This window comes from Amblyraja radiata, chromosome 14 (assembly GCF_010909765.2).
Source record: "Amblyraja radiata isolate CabotCenter1 chromosome 14, sAmbRad1.1.pri, whole genome shotgun sequence".
NCBI lineage: Eukaryota > Metazoa > Chordata > Chondrichthyes > Rajiformes > Rajidae > Amblyraja > Amblyraja radiata.
Window position 1 is genome coordinate 5,103,792 of NC_045969.1, and position 18,341 is coordinate 5,122,132.

An 18,341-nucleotide genomic window follows, 5' to 3' on the forward strand; every position below is an offset into this window, starting at 1 on the left:
ACTGATAGAAACATAGACAATAGGTGCAGGAGTAGGCCATTCGGCCCTTCGAGCCTGCACCGCCATTCAATATGATCATGGCTGATCATCCAACTCAGTATCCTGTACCTGCCTTTTCTCCATACCCCCTGATACCTTTAGCCACAAGGGCCACATCTAACTCCCTCTTAAATATAGCCAATAAACTGGCCTCAACTACCTTCTGTGGCAGAGAATTCCAGAGATTCACCACTCTCTGTGTGAAAAATATTTTTCTCATCTTGGTCCTAAAAGATATCCCCCTTATCCTTAAACTGTGACCCCTTGTTCTGGACTTCCCCAACATCGGGAACAATCTTCCTGCATCTAGTCTGTCCAACCCCTTAAGAATTTTGTAAGTTTCTATAAGATTCCCCCTCAATCTTCTAAATTCTAGCAAATACAAGCCGAGTCTATCCAGTCTAATCCAGATAGGAATAGTTTAGGAGGATATGGGACCAGATGAGATGAAACAACTTTGTCAGCATGGATACGTTGGGCTGAAGGGCCTGTTTCCTTGTTCTATGACTCTAAGCCATATTAATTTTCAAAATTGATACGTTCACTTTAATTTAGCAATTCTTGAGGGCAATTAAGGACAGCTATCAATTACTGGTCTTGGCAGAAAGGCCCACATCTTGTAGATGAAAGAGATCAAAAAATCACCCTGGCATAACATTTACTTTGTTCAAGAAAGAACTGCAGATGCTGGAAAATTGAAGGTAGACAAAAATGCTGTAGAAGCTCAGCGGGTGCGGCAGCATCTATGGAGCGAAGGAAATAGGCAACGTTTCGGGCCCAAAACGTTGCCTATTTCCTTCGTTCCATAGATACTGACGCACCCGCTGAGTTTCTCCATAACATTTACTTCGGTGTGACGTAAGGGAGGGGGGGAAGACGAGATAATTTTAAGTTATAGGTTGAGACAGCACATATGCTGGGAGATTAGTAGTGCTGTTCGTTTGTTTTCTCCTCAAGAACAAATGGTCTGGTGCATTTATCAACGGTTAGGCAGTAACCCCAAAGCAGGGAGTTTATTAGTCAGCCAATGCCCAGTTCAATGAAACTTAACGTTGCTTAGTCCTTTTGGAGCCATCTCCTACTCTAGATGGAGAAGATAAGTCCAAAATCTTTTAAAATGAAAGTCTTGCAAAACCTAGCGCACCGTAAATCCATTGTACTCCAACCCACTGAGCCACTCGACCTAGTCGGGACTTCAAAAGAGACGTTTTTACACCCCATTGTCCATTTCATTGTCCACTGAACCAGGCTACTAGTAAACTTTAAAGCACTCCATTTTACAAGGGATTCAATGATTGATTCAAAGCAAGTGAAATATCAAAGGTTTCCAAAATGGAATCGAGTTACCTAGGTTTCTAAAGCAAGCGTACTTGATTTTCCTGTGGCTTAAAGAAAGAAAGGTGAGGTTTTTTTTCTTGTAAATTTGTTTTGTTTTTTTTCCCCCCCTGATTAAAAATCCTCGCATCTTTCACATTCAGAAGTTTGTTCTGAGCAAGCGGAAACTGGGCCTTGTCATTCCATGATGCCTCGATGGTACTTTGACATCAGTGAAGGAAAGTGTGCCCAGTTCTTGTACGGAGGCTGCGGAGGAAACAGAAACAATTTTGACTCCGAAGAGTACTGTTTGTCCGTCTGTAACAGCATCAGTAAGTGAACCCTCTAGCTGATTGCAGCCTTTCTGTGTCTCTCAGCACTGAAAGGTTCAACCGGTTTCTGTAGGGCAAGTGCTGTAACTTGCCAACTTAACTCCTTTAGTGAAGCTTTAACCCAGCTGTTTTCCTCTTAAACCATTTAATAGCCTTGCACTAACTGCCTGTTGTCTGTCCTAACTCAGTTGAAAAGCTTCACACCTCCCTCTGCTTACTTAAATTGGCACAAAAAAAGGCTGGAGTAACTCAGCGGGGACTGGAGAGAAGGAATGGGTGTCGTTCCGGGTCGAGACCTCTCTTCTGAAGAAACCGACCCAAAACGTCACCCATTCCTTCTCTCCGGAGATGCTGCCTGTCCCGCTGAGTTACTCCAGCTTTTTATGTCTATCTGCAGTTCCTACCTACACATTTCTTCTGCTTACTTAGGCTTGGAACTTTTCAAATTATTTGTGGAAGATTTTCTCGATTGCCTTAAAATGTTGTACATTGAGATTTGATATGTCTGAAAGTCTTTTTCTTGTGCGGGCATTAATTCTGCTTGAAAACCAAAGTACAATTGTATGACTCCATGCATAAAAATTGTAACCGGAAGACTGCGTGAGATGGCTCTCAGTACCTCCTGTCTGTTTCGAAGGTAAAAATCATTTACACTGCAAGGTAATTTTACACTGGTTAAGCTATTCATACTTCTGACTAGCTTCCAGAACCGCCAAATTACACACATAGGTGCATGCAACCATTTAATCTAATTCACAACATGGATTCCTTATTGTAAATCTCCTAATAGATCACGCACTACATATTTGAGTATCAAAAGTATCATTTACCTTAAAAATATGAACTTTATTTTTTACAAGATTAATTCTTGACCAGTGATATGTGTGCATGTGGCCATTTTCCATCTCACTCACAATGACTTTTGGAATGCTTCCTTTGAGTTAAAGTGTTTGCTTTGGTCAACGTTAAATGATATGTTGCTTCGTTCCGCCTGAGCGGGTGGACCGACTAACTGCAAGGACTAATCTTTTGACGTGGAAACACTGAATGCATTTAACAGGACTCCTCTATTCATAGAGCAAGAGGTAAATGTGTAATCCACGCACTCTGTGATCACATTGCCATCGCAACAACTCATCATATTCATTTCTGAAACCGGGTCATTACTGAATATGGGAAGGAGCAAGAACTTGTGAATCCTGTAGTTTGTTAGTTTAGTTGGTAATAGCTTTGTTTATTATCACGAGGTACAATGACATTTTTTTGTTGTGTGCAATCCAGTCAGCGACAAGACTATACATGATTACAATCGAGCCGTCCACAGTGTACAGATACAACAATTGAGCCCACAACTGTACGAGGATACAGTGGAAAGTGGAAGGATTTAATGGGGATTTGGCCATGTAGAGGGTTTAGAGACATGGGTCAAACACAGAGATTGCGCTAAATAAGATGGGCATCGACGTGTTGGGCCAAAGGGCCTGTTTCTGGGCTGTATGATTCTGACTCTGTCCAGCGAAAGTGTTGCAGCCTGCAGCACTATAAATGTGCCTTTTTTAGTTTAGTTTAGAGATCCAGCCCTTCGGCCCACCGGGTCCATGCCGACCAGCGATCCCCGCACATTAACACTATCCTACACCCACGAGGGACAATTTTTTACATTTACACCAAGCCAATTAACATACAAACCTGCACATCTTTGGAGTGTGGGAGGAAACCAAAGATCCCGGAGAAAACCCACGCAGGTCACGGGGAGAACGTACAAACTCCGTACAGACAGCACCCGTAGTCGGGATCTAACCGGGGTCTCCGGCGCTGCATTCGCTGTAAGGCAGCAACACTGCGCCACCATGCCTGCCTAAATCAATAGGGGATTGTCCTTTGGGGGAAGTTAATTAGCTACTTAAATTTAAAATCAGATATATCAATCCAACAGCAACATTATCTAACAAAAGATAAACACTTTAGCGAAATTGTTTCCGTGATGTTTTCACTTTTGCTCCATAAGGAAAGATTCAAGGTAGAAAGGAATTTAATTTTAACAAATTGAACTTATAGATGTGTGAAGAAGAGTGTCGACCCAAATCATCACCTATTCCTTTTCTAGAGACGCTGCCTGACCCGCTGAGTTTCTGCAGCATTTTATGTCTATCATCGGTGTAAAATAGCATCTGCAGTTCCTTCCTACACATGGACAAAGAACCTCCTTCAGACAGGAAAAAGTACCTTGAAAAGGGGGAAAAATAGATAAATTGGGGGCTGATCACATTTGCATCGGTCCAGATATTTAGGTTCCTTCCATAAATATTGAGGGCAAAGAATCTTAAGAACATTAGCATTCGTGGTCATTGAAATTGTGACAGATTTCAAGTCCTTTTACTCAGGAGATTGCCTTCACTGACTGATGTCTCGTTACTTGGTAGTGCGACTGGGGCCAAAACATTAAATGAATTGGATACAGTACTTAATTCGCGCACACATCCACACATGCTTTCCCTTCTTGTTTGAAAGCTATCTGATTAATAATTCAGTGACATGAAACTGCAAGCCAACGTTTTAATTTTCCATACTAAGTACAAGAACATTTTCAGCATTACCTCACTTTGACAAATCTACATTTCTTGCCTTATAGATTTTTTTTAAATTCTATTAGTGAGCCAGATTAACATTTTAAACTATCTTTAAAGAGGGCCCTTGGCATCCCTCTGTCTGATCAGCAAGCCTGGGTGACACAGTAGTGCAGCGGTAGTGTTGCTGCCTCTCAGCGCCAGAGACCCGGGTTCGATCCTGACTGGGGGTGCTGTCTTTACGGAGTTTGCCCGTCCTCCCCGTGACCGTGTGGGTTTTCTCCGGGAGCTCCAGTTTCCACCCACACTCCAAAGATGTACAGGTTTGTAGATTTATTGGCTTTGGTAAAAAAATTGTAAATTGTCCCCTGTGTGTAGGATAGTGTTAGTGTACGGGGATCACTGGTTGGTGCAGAGAGTCGAAGGAGTTGTTTCCGTGCTGTAACTCTAAACTAAACTTTAAAAAAAGCTGAGCCTTGCTAGGTTTAAGCTACACCATATGTTTCTTTGATCTCATCCCTAGCCTCTTCCCTCTCAAGTGTTTCATCAGAAGGGTGACTATGTACAGTGGTGGACTGGCCAGGGTGTCAGCTTGCCCCTGATGAAGTGGGCCCCCTATATCAAGTGGGCCCCTGATGAAGTGGGCCCCCCTTGTCTCCTGGCAACCAATATTTTTAGACCCAGTCCGCCACTGACTATGTAGACATCCTGGAGCAGCTGATTCTTGTCCTCGCTACTCTCCTGCCCTTTGTACAAACAGCATGTTGTCATGTGTACAAACACATTGTCCCGTTTGTAAAGGGGACCATCCTGCCTTTAACTTGTCGACGCTTGCTAATAAAGCTCCACTTCTGTTGAGAGTTTGTTCCCTATTCCCTTTGTGGGTTGCTGTGGGAAATTTTAATTATTTTTGGGCTAAATTTAATCAGATGATAATATCTTGTTGAGATATTTCAAGGCGAAACCAGCAGAAATTCTGAGAGTACAAAATTGAGGCATCAGAATTTCAATTGCCTCAGCAGCATGCCCATCCCATTTTGGCTTTTCCTTCCCTGAGGTGTAGCTACCAGGAAACTCACAATGGCTGCCTTGTGTCAGAATTGGGCTCAATGTGTTCTCTTTTGTTAAAATCTCATTTCTGGTCAACTGAGAAGAATTTCTGGTTGGAAAGAATATTGCTTTACACAAGATCGTCCCCCCTAAGCACTGGAGTTGGTAGAAATTTCCAGAGGGTTGTACTAGATGATATAATTGTTATTTGTGAAGCAGCCCTGAAGCGAACCATCTGTGAAGAGATGAATGTTGAATTGTTTGGTTTAGAGATCCAGCATGGAAACAGGCCCTTAAGGCCTAACGTGTCCACGCCGACCATCGATCACCCGTTCACGGCTAGTTCTACGTCACTCCACCTTCGCATCCACTCCCGATACTCTAGGGGCAATTTCTACAGATTAACATACAAACTGGCACGTCTTTGGGATGTGGGAGGAAACCGGAGCGCCTGGAGGGAACCCCTGCAGTCACAGCAAGAAGGTGCAAACTCCACTATAGAAACATAGAAAATTGGTGCAGGAGGAGGCCATTAGGCCCTTTGAGCCATCACCGCCATTCTTTGTGATCATGGCTGATCGTCCCAAATCAATGACCTGCGCCTGCCTTCTCCCCATATCCCTTGATTCCTCTAGCCCCTCGAGCTCTATCTAACTCTCTCTTAAATCCATCCAGTGATTTGGCCTGCACTGCCCTCTGTGGCAGGGAATTCCACAAATTCACAACTCTGAGTGAAATTCTTTTCTCTCACCTCAGTCTTTATTGGCCTCCCCTTTATTCTAAGACTGTGTCCCCTGGTTCTGGACTCGCCCAACATTGGGAACATTTTTCCTGCATCTAGCTTGTCCAAGCATGACAGCATCCAAGGTCAGGATTGAACCCAGGTCTTTGGCGCTGTAAGGCAGCAGTTTCACCAGATGTGCCACTATGCTGCCAATTACAATTTGTTGATAATGCCATTAATTGTCTATTCCTAAATACCCCTTAACAGAGTAAGCTACTATGGATCAGTCACATTCTTCACAGAGGCCAAATTGGCTGTCTGTAAAGATGATTAAGTTCTTCCCTGAAGGGCATTTGGTTTTAAATGAAAATCATGTTTTCAAGGACTTTTTTTCATCTCCAGTTTCAACTTGATTTTAAATTTTCCAACATATTAGTCATCTATATTATGTCTATAGACTATACATAGACGTCAACATTAATTTGTCTCTATGCAATGTATTAGCTGCCTATCCTGTAATGTAACCACTATGCTACCATTTTATCATATAAACTAGGTTAAAGTTGATTGAGAAATGAAGATGTTGATATGAGCAAGGTTGCGGCATTGACAATGGAATGAAACATAGAAACAGAAAATAGGTGCAGGTGGAGGCCATTCGGCCCTTCAAGCCAGCACCGTCATTCATTGTGATCATGGCTGATCGTCCCCTATCAATGACCCGTGCCTGCCTTCTCCCCATATCCCTTGACTCCACTGGCCCCTAGAGCTCTATCTAACTCTCTTAAATCCATCCAGTGATTTGGCCTCCACTGCCCTCTGTGGCCGGGAATTCCATAAATTCACAACTCTCTGGGTGAAAACGTTTTTTCTCACCTCTGTCTTAAATAACCTCCCCTTTATTCTAAGACTGTGACCCCTGGTTCTGGACTCGCCCAACATTGAGAACATTTTTCCTGCATCTAGCTTGTCCAGTCCTTTTATAATGTTATATGTTTCTATACGATACCCCCTCATCCTTCTAAACTCCAGTGAATACAAGCCAATTTGTGTTTAGAAGCTTGTCAGAAGCTTGAGATACAGACAGGACTTGCAACAGTGAACCATTTGTTCCATATTTCTGTTCTAGTACCCCATCACTTAAAGTTACTGGGGAAAATGGACCACCACCCATTTTTTTTTACAAAGTAGCAGAAAATGTATTGGGTGTTTTAAAAGCATGTGTCTGACCTCTCTCGCCATAGCATTCTGGAGTTTAAGTAACTTGATGCTCCAGACAGCATTCAGAGTGAATATGGTAATCTCTCCGTTCAAGGGCAGGCCATGACACAACCTAAAAAAAAGTAATCTACCACATACATATGTAGATTAGCTAACTGACCTTCACTTCAACAGTCAGTAGAAGTCCTTAATTTCAGAAAGAAGTGACGGATATCTAAATGTTAATGTGCAGAAATCAAAGATATACGGGGTCATTTCTAATATGTGCCCATTGTATTTATAGTACGAGTCCTACATTGACTTGTTTCTCTTCTTGTTTCGACATACTCCAATAAGCTTAAATCGCATTTTCCCTTAAAACCCATTAATGCCTCGTGATTATATTTACCGTCATGTTTTAGAGATCACAAACGGGACTCGAGGGACTGAGCTATTGGGAGAGGTTGAGTAGGCTGGGACTTTATTCCTTGGAGCGCAGGATGATGAGGGGTGATCTTATAGAGGTGCATAAAATCATGAGAGCAATAGATCGGGTAGACACACAGAGCCTCTTGCCCAGAGTAGAGCAATCAATAACCGGAGGGCATAGGTTTAAGGTGAAGGAGGAAAGATTTTATCGGAATCTGAGGGGTAACTTTTGCACACAAAGGGTGGTGGGTGTATGGAATGACCAGCTGGAGGAGGTAGTTGAGGAAGGGACTATCGCAATGTTTAAGAAGCAATTAGACAGGTACATAGATAGGACAGGTTTAGAGGGGTATGGGGCAAACGTAGGCGTGTGAGATGGAACATGTCGGTCAGTGTGGGCGAGTTGGGCCGAAGGGCCTGTTTCCACAATATAACCCTATAATTCGGTCTGTCATTCAGCACATTGGCACTGCTGCTTTACCTACCCACAGGTAATTTGGCTTTTGATATTTGCCCAGTTTCTACCCTGGATTTTCACTGTACCTGGCAATAACCTAATTTAAAATACCTGGAAAATGGACCACCCTTTTTTTTCAAAGGAGAAGAAAATGTTTTGGTTGTTTAAAAACATGTTTTAAAACTCAGTTTCAGCCCTGGAAGTAAAGAGCGCAGGAGGCTTAGATAGAGTGGATGTGGAGAGGATGTTTCCACTTAGTGGGAGAGTCTAGGACTAGAGGTCACAGCCTCAGAATTAAAGGACATTCCTTTTGGAAGGAGTCGAGAAGGAATTTCTTTAGTCAGAGGGTGGTGAATCTGTGGAATTCTTCGCCACAGAAGGCTGCGGAAGCAATGTCAATGGATATTTTTAAAAAGCAGAGATAGCTAGACTCTTGATTAGTACGGGTGACTGTGGTTATGGGGAGAAGGCAGGAGAATGGGGTTAGGAGGGAGAGATAGATCAGCCATGATTGAATGGCAGAGTAGACTTGATGGGCCGAATGGCCTGATTCTGGTCATATCACTTATGACCTTATGAGCAGGACTAACCTATCATACCAATGGCGTTCTATTCAGGCTTGGTTAGACACATCCATGATTAGTTTTATTCATTCCCTTCCAGTGATTCTCCTGTTGAGTAATGAATCCTATCAATCACTTGCACTCAGCTACTCAGTTGTACCCAGATCACGCCTAGCTGTGGTTTGCTGCCACCCCCACACAGCTGTCTCTGAGCGTCTGCCTGGGATCAATCTTTGGTCTGCTCCTCTTCCCAGTTTGTGCACTGGTTATGTCATGGATAATAAGCCCATACACTCTGCAGATAAGAGGTTTCTGTTCTGCAATCTTGTGCTGTAATTAATGGAGCACTGATTCCAAATGACAAGCTTTTTAAAAATATTGAAGACACAAGCACCTGTGGGTGGGACGGCCGCGCAGCGGCAATGTTGCTGCCTTGCAGCGCCAGGGACCCGGGTTCAAGCCTGACTGTACTGTATCAAGCTGTCTGTATGTTCTCCATATAACCGTGTGAGTATTCTCGGGGTGCTCCGGTTTCCTCCCGCACTCAAAAGACATACAGGTTTGTTGGTTGACACCAAATGCTGGAGTTACTCAGCGGAACAGGCAACATCTCTGAAGAGAAGGAATGGATGACGTTTCGTGTCGAGACCATTTCGGGTTGGGACAGGTTTGTTTGGGGAGAAGGCAGGCACGGGTTATTGATTGGGGCCGATCAGCCATGATCATACCAGTAATTTATCCATCTGCCTTAATAATCTAGTCTGAAGAAGGGTCTCGACCCAAAACGTCACCCATTCCTTCTCTCCAGAGATGCTGCCTGTCCAGCTGAGTTACTCCAGCGTTTTGTGTCTTTCTTCTTAATAATCTAGAAAGTGGCCAATAAATCTCCCTATTTGTCCCCATTTGTCTGATGGTGGGGGGTGGGGGACGCACCAGACCAAAATTGTTTTTAGGGTTAATCAAGTGACCTTGAAAGGTAAAGCTTGTTAATGGAGTTTTTAAAAAGGAACTGCAGATCGAAGGTAGACAAAAGTGCTGGAGAAACTCAGCGGGTGCAGCAGCATCTATGGAGCGAAGGAAATAGGCAACGTTTCGGGCCGAAACGTTGCCTATTTCCTTCGCTCCATAGATGCTGCTGCACCCGTTGAGTTTCTCCAGCACTTTTATCTACCTTTTTGCTAATGGAGTAACCTTTCTTGCGCTGTTGAATAAATTGTGTAACGTTATCTCTAAGCCCAGTTACTTGCTTTGTCATGCAAGTGAAATAAGTGGCTTGAGACAATTTTGCCCCGAAGGTTCGTTGCACAAAGTTGTTTTCTCGGAGGTGAAATTTGGTTTCCTGTTTCTTTAGAGGGGAAAGAGATTCAGCAGACGCATATTCCACACAATGGGCATGTTTAATCTCCATCTCTCAGGGTTTTTGGCAGGCGTTCAAATTTATAACTGACCCGAGACAGTGATTTGTCTCCATTACAGCTTCAAACACTCTGCAGCTTCAAAGGCTTGGGATGCTGTATTCAAATTAATTTGGGAGTATGATGTCAGTCAGAAACAATCTTGCTAATGGGGTAGCGTTTTTACGAAAACGCGGCTCAGTGTCGCAGCGGGTAGAGCTGCTGCCTTACAGCGCCAGGGACCCGGGTTCGATCCTGGCTATGGGTGCTGTCTGTACGGAGTTTGCACGTTCTGTGACCCCGTGGGTTTTCTCCGGGTGCTCTGGTTTCCTCCCACTCCAAAGATGCGCAGGTTTTGTAGGTAAAACAGTAGGTAGGTAGAGAGAAACATTTTTTACACAGAGAGTGGTGAATCTCTGGAATTCTCTGCCACAGAGGCCAGTTCATTGGCTATATTTAAGAGGGAGTTAGATGTGGCCCTTGTGGCTAAAGGGATCAGGGGGTATGGAGAGAAGGCAGGTACAGGATACTGAGTTGGATGATCAGCCATGATCATATTGAATGCCGGTGCAGGCTCGAAGGGCAGAATGGCCTACTGCACCTATTTTCTATGTTTCTATGTAATTGGCTTCGCGAAAAATTGAAAAATGTCCCAGTTGTAAGATAGCGTTAGTGTACAGGGGTGATCGCAGGCCGGCGCGGTCTTGGTGGGCCAAAGGGCCTATTTCCCTGCTGTATCTCTAAAATCTAAAGATATGTATTGCCTGATATCAGTTCTCCGCACCTGCCGTATGCTCCCTTTCCTTTGTTCCAGCCTTCGCTCCTTCTTGACATTCATTCTCTTTTCCCTCTCATTTAATCCATAGCGACAATCCATAGCAACCATTATCTTCCAATCTAACATTTATTTTGTCTATATTTCGTTCTTGGACGATTCCAATTATTTATAAATGGCGCCTTGGGCATCGACAAAACCTCTCTTACACTACAAGATTAGTACTTTCTACTTCATCCAAAACCATTGCAAACAATTTTTTTTCTCCTGGGAATTCTAAGATGCCACAAATGGTAGATTTATAGAAAGTGGCGGTGTTTTACATCCCTGCCCAAGAAGCATGCCTGTTTGCTTCTGACTACATTCTTGTGACCAGGCTTGTCGCATTTTTTAACATACCCCCATTGTATCCATCATTATCACAAGGGGATATTAAGATTCAAATCTGACGTTTGTAGTGGATTAAAACTGAGTCATAGAGAGTCATACAACGTGGCAACAGACCCTTCGCTCCAACTTGCCAACACCGACCAACATGTCCCATCTACACTAATCCCATCTGCCTGCGTTTGGCCCATATCCCTCTAAACCTGTCCTATCCACGAACCTGTCTGATGTTTCTTATACGTTGCAATGGTCCCTGCCTCAACACTGTCCTCTGGCAGCTTTTACACAAAGCCATCACCCTTTGTGTGAACTGCACTGCATTCACTCCAGAAGGTTTTGAATGTCACGGGCATTTTGCATACCAAAGATTTATTTGATGGTCTGAAATAGGGAAGCAACTACAACAAAAGTATAATTGAAGTTGAAAGTGAAATTGGCTGGCACGTTGGCACAGCGGCAGAGTTGTTGCCTTACAGTGCCAGAGACATGAGTTCGATCCTAACTATGGGCACTGTCTGTAAGGAGTTTGTACGTTCTCCCTGTGACCTGCATGGGTTTTCTTAGGGATTTCCGGTTTCCTCCTGCGCTCCAAAGGTGTGCAGGTTTGTAGGTTCATTGGCTTGGCATCATGGTAAAAGTGTGTGTAGGATAGAGTTAGCGTGCGGTAATCTCTAGGGTCTCTAGGGGCTAGTGGAATCAAAGGATATGGGGGGAAGGCAGGCGGGGGTTATTGATTGGGGACGATCAGCCATGATCACAATGAATGGCCGTGCTGGCTCGAAGGGCCGAATGGCCTCCTCTTGCACCTATTTTCTATGTTTCTAATCGTTGCTCAGCGCTGACTCGGTGGGCCGAAGGGCCCTTTTCCGCGCTGTTATCTCGAAAAGATTCACTATTTCATGGAACATATAACCAACCATTAAACTTACAGCCTGTCTAACCTCTTCCAAAATATGTGCACGCTATCTGCCTTCTTCAAATCAGAAAATGGGTTTTTTTGGCTCAGTTTAGCTTCAGGTCAGATCATCAGCTAAAGTCATGAGACAATTTATTTGCAGTTTTTGCCAGGCATTTTATTTCACCACCAAACAGCAGTCTGCATTGATGTTATGTTTTTAATGTTGAACCTGGCCTGAAGCATTGGTCTACGAGCAGTGACCTCTGCAGCGCTATAAATTCCGTGAGTGTAGGATGCGAGTGTATCGATCAAGGAGATAAAGTTACACTTCACCGTGCATTCAAACTGTGCCACACAGTGGATGATTCCACTTCCCTGGTACTGTCACCATAATATATACCCTACAATGCTGAACGAGGAGCTTTCTGGTTTTAAGTGAGGCAGGCAGCAAAAATGAATTCAATTCTGAGGTGAAATATTCATGGCACATAAGAATGAGATATCGCTCGTGAATTTCTACGGGGGGCAGATGTGATCGTATGTTTCGAACTTTGTGATGGAAAGGGTACAGAATGGCAATCTTTGATCCGAGATTTTTGGAAAGCTTCCAAACAAAAGCTTCTAATGCGAATTCGCCGTAAATTACGCTAATAGAATTTGACGCTATATGTGTAAGTAGTTTGAGAATTGCAGGCAATAGGCGTGCGGTGAAATTTAAATCAGGGCGAGCTTTAGAAAAGAGCCGAGATTAATGGCAAAGGTAGACACAAAATGCTGGAGTAACTCAGCGGGACAGACAGCATCTCCAGAGATGCTGCCTGTCCCGCTGAGTTGCTCCAGCATTTTGTGCTACCTTCAATTTAAACCAGCATCACCAGTTCTTTCCGACACAAACTGAAATTAATGCCGGATGTTCTAGCACATACAGGCTCCAGGCAATATATAGAATGCTGACTTTTTAAGACGATACTAAATTATTCGTCCAAATAGAATCTTTCTTTCATACCACTTCTTCTTCTTGCGTATGGCGTACACAGCCTAAAGTTGGAGGTCAACTTGTTGTCTTTGATCTTTTTGTGTGTGCACGTCGGGTTGATTGCATTAGTTGAAACAGGATGGGACCACGTGAAGGTTGCAATCCCCCCACCCCTTTTTTCCACTATGGCAATGCTACCAGGAAAAATAACTACAATGTCTTAAAGGAAAATCGCATCATGTATGGATTAAACAGGATTCTTGAGGGTGGTAAACAATTGAGGGAGTGTGAGAGGGTGTCCCTTTCACAACCGAGCATTAATAGGTGCAGGAGTAGGCCATTCGGCCCTTCGAGCCAGCATCGCCATTCAATGTGATCACGGCTGATCATCCCCAATCAGTACCCCGTCCCTGCCTTCTCCCCATATCCCCTGATTCCGCTATCTTTAAGAGCCCTATCTAGCTCTCTCTGGAAAAGTATCCAGAGAAGCAGCCTCCACAGAGGCAGAGAATTCCACAGACTCAGAATACGGTGGAATAAATTGGATGGTCTACTTTAAGCTAAGGAGAACGAAGGTTTCAATGGAGCACCAAGCTGTAGCCAAATGTCAACAAAATTCAGCGAAATATGTATGTGCAGGAGAGCTTGAAGATGGACCACAAAGGGAGGTTTTTCCTTGTATTTTGTGTGGAGTGATGAGTGTGGGAGCCTCCCGCTGTGTGATATCAGCACGCCAAAGGCTGGATTGAGTTGAGCTTTGGGCTGGACGCAACACTTCCCCGGTGAAGAAATGACTTTGTCCCTTGTGCCTTTAGTCCCCACAACAGCTGCCAGCACTCCCGATGCTGTTGACAAATATCTCGAAACACCCGGTGATGAGAACGAGCATGCTTACTTTCAGAAGGCCAAGGAAAGGTTGGAAGCCAAGCATCGAGAACGCATGTCAAAGGTACTTTACTTCACTATCTACACACTTTTATTTCCCCATTTTCGGATGGATTATTAATTATGCTTATGGGAACCAATTTAATTGACGTCGTCCAAAAAAACAAAGTGCTGGAGAAACTCGGCGGGTCAGGCAACGTCTGAGGAGGGGGGGGGATGGGCAGGCAACGTTTCGGGTCGAGAGCCTTCATCAGATTTTTTTCTCCACATTAACTCCCACACACCATGAAGAAGGGTCCCAACCCGTAACATCATCTCCCCCTTAAATCCTCGGGTGCTGCCTGACCCGTTGAGTTCCTCCAGCACTTCCTTTTCGCTCAAGATTCGAGCATCTGCAGTTTCTTTGTGTCTCCGTCTTAATTGATTTTGTTACTAATTTTAATATGTGTGTGGATTCAAGCAAACAAAACATTTCTAGTTGTACTCACATAAAATATTCTAGCCTTCTGATGGAAATGCAAGGTTTTTTTTGGGGGGGGGGGGCGGGGGGGAAATGGAATCTGTGAACTCTGTTTGTAAACGCATTACTGCTTTTTAGATAATGAGGGAATGGGAAGAAGCTGAACACCAAGCTAAGAACCTGCCCAAAGCTGACAAAAAAGCTGTCATTCAGGTAAATGTGGGCCTTTTCTTGTCCTCTGTGCAAGGTTCATGAGTTCGGACACGCACTGTTTTTCTTTTGAAGCACGGACATAGTTTTTGAAAGGGAATTAAATGCATGACTCGTTTTAATGCTTTAAATCATGAAGATTTATCCTGCATACGTGCGTTATAAACCCCCACGACACAATGGCAGCTTTGTACGTTAAGACGCGCAGCCCCGGACTGTTACTGTAAATCACTGCCGACACTTTACAACCTCTCCCTTGAATTAAAAATTGGAAAGCAGTGACATTTATTTTATTGGGGGCTTTTTTTTTTTCCTTCTTGTGTTGTTGAAGCGTTTCCAGGAGATGGTGGAATCGCTGGAGCAGGAGGCAGCGAGTGAGAGGCAGCAGTTGGTGGAGACCCACATGGCGAGAGTGGAGGCCATGCTGAATGACAGACGTCGCATCGCACTGGAGAATTACCTTGCCGCACTCCAGGCAGACCCACCACGGGTAAGTGAGGAACTCTACAGGGAGAGCCCAACCACTCACTAGCATAGAAACATAGAAACATAGAAAATAGGTGCAGGAGTAGGCCATTCGGCCCTTCGAGCCTGCACCGCCATTCAATTTGATCATGGCTGATCATCCAACTCAGTATCCTGTACCTGCCTTCTCTCCATACCCCCTGATACCTTTAGCCACAAGGGCCACATCTAACTCCCTCTTAAATATAGCCAATGAACTGGCCTCAACTACCTTCTGTGGCAGAGAATTCCAAAGATGTGTGAAAAATGTTTTTCTCATCTCGGTCCTAAAAGATTTCCCCCTTATCCTTAAACTGTGACCCCTTGTTCTGGAATTCCCCAACATTGGGAACAATCTTCCTGCATCTAGCCTGTCCAACCCCTTAAGAATTTTGTAAGTTTCTATAAGATCCTCCCTCAATCTTCTAAATTCTAGCGAGTACAAGCCGAGTCTATCCAGTCTTTCTTCATATGAAAGTCCTGACATCCCAGGAATCAGTCTGGTGAACCTTCTCTGCACTCCCTCTGTGGCAAGAATGTCTTTCCTCAGATTAGCAACTGACATATTGCTCACTGGAGACCCCTTGGTTAGTTTAGAGATACAGCATGGAAACAGTTGGTTAGTTTGGAGATACAGCATGGCCCACCGACTCCATCCTGACTCTCAATCACCTGTTCACACTCCTTCTTCTTTTTGTGTCCATCTTGTTACAAATGTTGGCCTAGTCCGTCCTGAAAAGGACGCAAGCTTCCGGTGACAATCAGTGGAAGCCATCACTTGTCGCAGTAGATGATGGTGATAGCAGAATTAGCTCAGGATACTTCAAGTCTCCAGCCCCGCGACACGGACGCTTCTGCTATGGGGTCACCTGTTCACACCAGAAGATAGACACAAAGTTCTGGCGTAACTCATCGGGTCTGGCAGCATCTCTGGAGAAAATGGATGGCCAGGACCCTTCTTCAGACTCTTGAGTCTTATTTCTTATTTCAGAACAGTCTGAAGATGGGTACCGTCACAAAACGTCGCCCGTCCTCTTTCTCCAGAGATGCTCCCTGACCCGCTGAGTTACCCCAGCACTTTGTGTCTTATCTTCGGAGTTAAACCAGCACCTGCAGTTCCTTTCTATACACCTGTCACACTAGTTCAATGTTATCTCACTTCCCCACTGCCTACACTCTGGGGAATTTACAGAGGGCCAATTAGCCCGTTTTGCGATGTGGGAGGAAACCGGGGCACCCGGAGGAAACGCATGCAGTTACAGGGAGTTCGTGCAAACTCAACAAAAACAGCACCGAGGGCAGAATCGAACTATGGGGGGTTTTTTTGCGTTTTGAGTCAGCAGCGCCACCGTGCCACCCTGGTTGCTTGGGAAATCATTCATAATGAATTTTATGGCAAAAAAATTCTGTGCAGATTTTTTTTTTTGTTGAAATTAATTACTAAAATGCCTCTCTGCAATTTTGCAGTTTACCTATGCTCCATGAGATGATCGGCCATATATTTTACGGTAATTTTTTTAAGCAACAGTGCTAGCATGCAGCAAAACCTCTCGGGACTATCCATGGGAGAGTCCCTGTAGTTTCTTAATGCATTCTCAATTGAATACCATTCATCAACGTTGAAACACATTAGCGACGCAGTGGTGCTGGTTTCCGATAGGGCGCGGTGACGGACGCACCACACATCGCTGTCCTCCATGCTGCCGGCAAGCTCCTCTTTTGTCTCTGCACATGTGTTTTCCATCAACGTCTTCAGCGTCATCTTGATCGGCCGTCCCGGGTCACGTCTTCCACGGGCCGGTTTCCACAGCACAACCCTGTTTGCTGGTCATGCCTGGGTGGCAGTGACCAGCGAGCCTCATCCTTCTCCACCTGATCTTCTCGGTCAATAGACAATAGGTGCAGGAGTAGGCCATTCGGCCCTTCGAGCCAGCACCACCATTCAATGTGATCATGGCTGATCATCCCCAATCAGTACCCAGTTCCTGCCTTCTCCCCATATCCCCTGACTCCGCTATTTTAAGAGCCCTATCTAGATCCCTCTTGAAAGCATCCAGAGAACCTGCCTCCACCGTCCTCTGAGGCAGAGATGGTCAGAGGTGGATTCTCCCCATAGAGCTGGGCTTTGGTGATGTGGTCCCTCCAAATGACATTTTGAACTTTTCTGAGCATTCGGGTGTAAATACCATCGAGAGACTTGGACAGTGCCACACACCCATACAATAATACGGTCTCTACAGTTGCATGGAAGAATCTCAGATTGAGACCCTTTTAAGACATTCGAGACGTCCTGATTTTCCCCATGTTATTGGGGAATTGAATACCAACTCTCCTGAGAAAAAGATGTTCATAACTTACAGGAACAGAACTAGGCCATTCGGCCCATAAAGTCTACTGCCATTCACTCATGACTGATCTATCTCTCCCTCCTAACCCCATTCTTCTGTCTTCTCCCCATAACCTTACTAATCAAGAATCTGTCAATCTCCGCCTTAAAAATATCCATTCACTTGGCCTCCACAGCCACCTGGCAATGAAATCCACAGATTTACCACCCTCTGACTGAAGAAATTCCTCCTCATCTCCTTTCCAAAGGTGCGTCCTTCTATTATGAGGCTATGGCTTCTGGTCCAGGACTTTCCCACCGGTGGAAACATCCTCTCCACGTCCACTCGATCCGGGCCTTTCACTGAGGAGGGGTGAGACATCCAAGGAAAGGAAAGAAGAGGTGGGGCACTGCAGTTAAATAGAACATGGAAGAGTACAGCATGAGAAAAGGCCCTTCGGCCCACAATGTCTGTACTGAACATGATGCCAAGATGTCTGTACTGAAAATGATGCCCCTGCAACCTCCAGAGTTCCAGAGAAAACCATCCAAGTCTGTCTCCAGTGGTCTAGTCTGAAGAAGGGTCCCGATCCAAATCGTCACCTACCTATGTTCTCCAGAGATGCTGACTGACTTGCTGAGTTTCTCCAGCACTTTGTGTCCTTTTCTTTTGTAAATCAGCGTCTGCATTTCTGTGTTGAAACTCTAACTATCCCTGTACCTAATGCCCCCAAATCCAAGCATCACTCTGGTAAAGTTATCTTCTGTTAAATATTTAAATGCCTGGTTTAAACTTGTGTAAACTAGACTGTATTAAGAAGAATCAGATGTGCGCTCTTGAATGTGGGTTT

The 18,341-nt window shown here is 44.5% G+C and overlaps 1 protein-coding gene across 6 annotated transcripts in view; it reads left to right on the top strand.

The window, feature by feature from the left end:
• Nucleotides 1-18,341, top strand: part of LOC116980302 (amyloid beta precursor protein) — a 162,366-nt gene that overhangs the window by 120,074 nt on the left and 23,951 nt on the right. For 4 of the 6 annotated variants that reach the window (XM_033032390.1, XM_033032389.1, XM_033032388.1 and 1 more), the window contains 4 exons: nucleotides 1,518-1,685; nucleotides 13,921-14,054; nucleotides 14,589-14,663; nucleotides 14,992-15,150. In XM_033032390.1, the coding sequence (XP_032888281.1) occupies nucleotides 1,518-1,685; nucleotides 13,921-14,054; nucleotides 14,589-14,663; nucleotides 14,992-15,150 (536 nt within the window). The remainder of the gene's footprint in view (nucleotides 1-1,517; nucleotides 1,686-13,920; nucleotides 14,055-14,588; nucleotides 14,664-14,991; nucleotides 15,151-18,341) is intronic. The other 2 variants (XM_033032393.1, XM_033032392.1) reach the window with 1 other exon arrangement.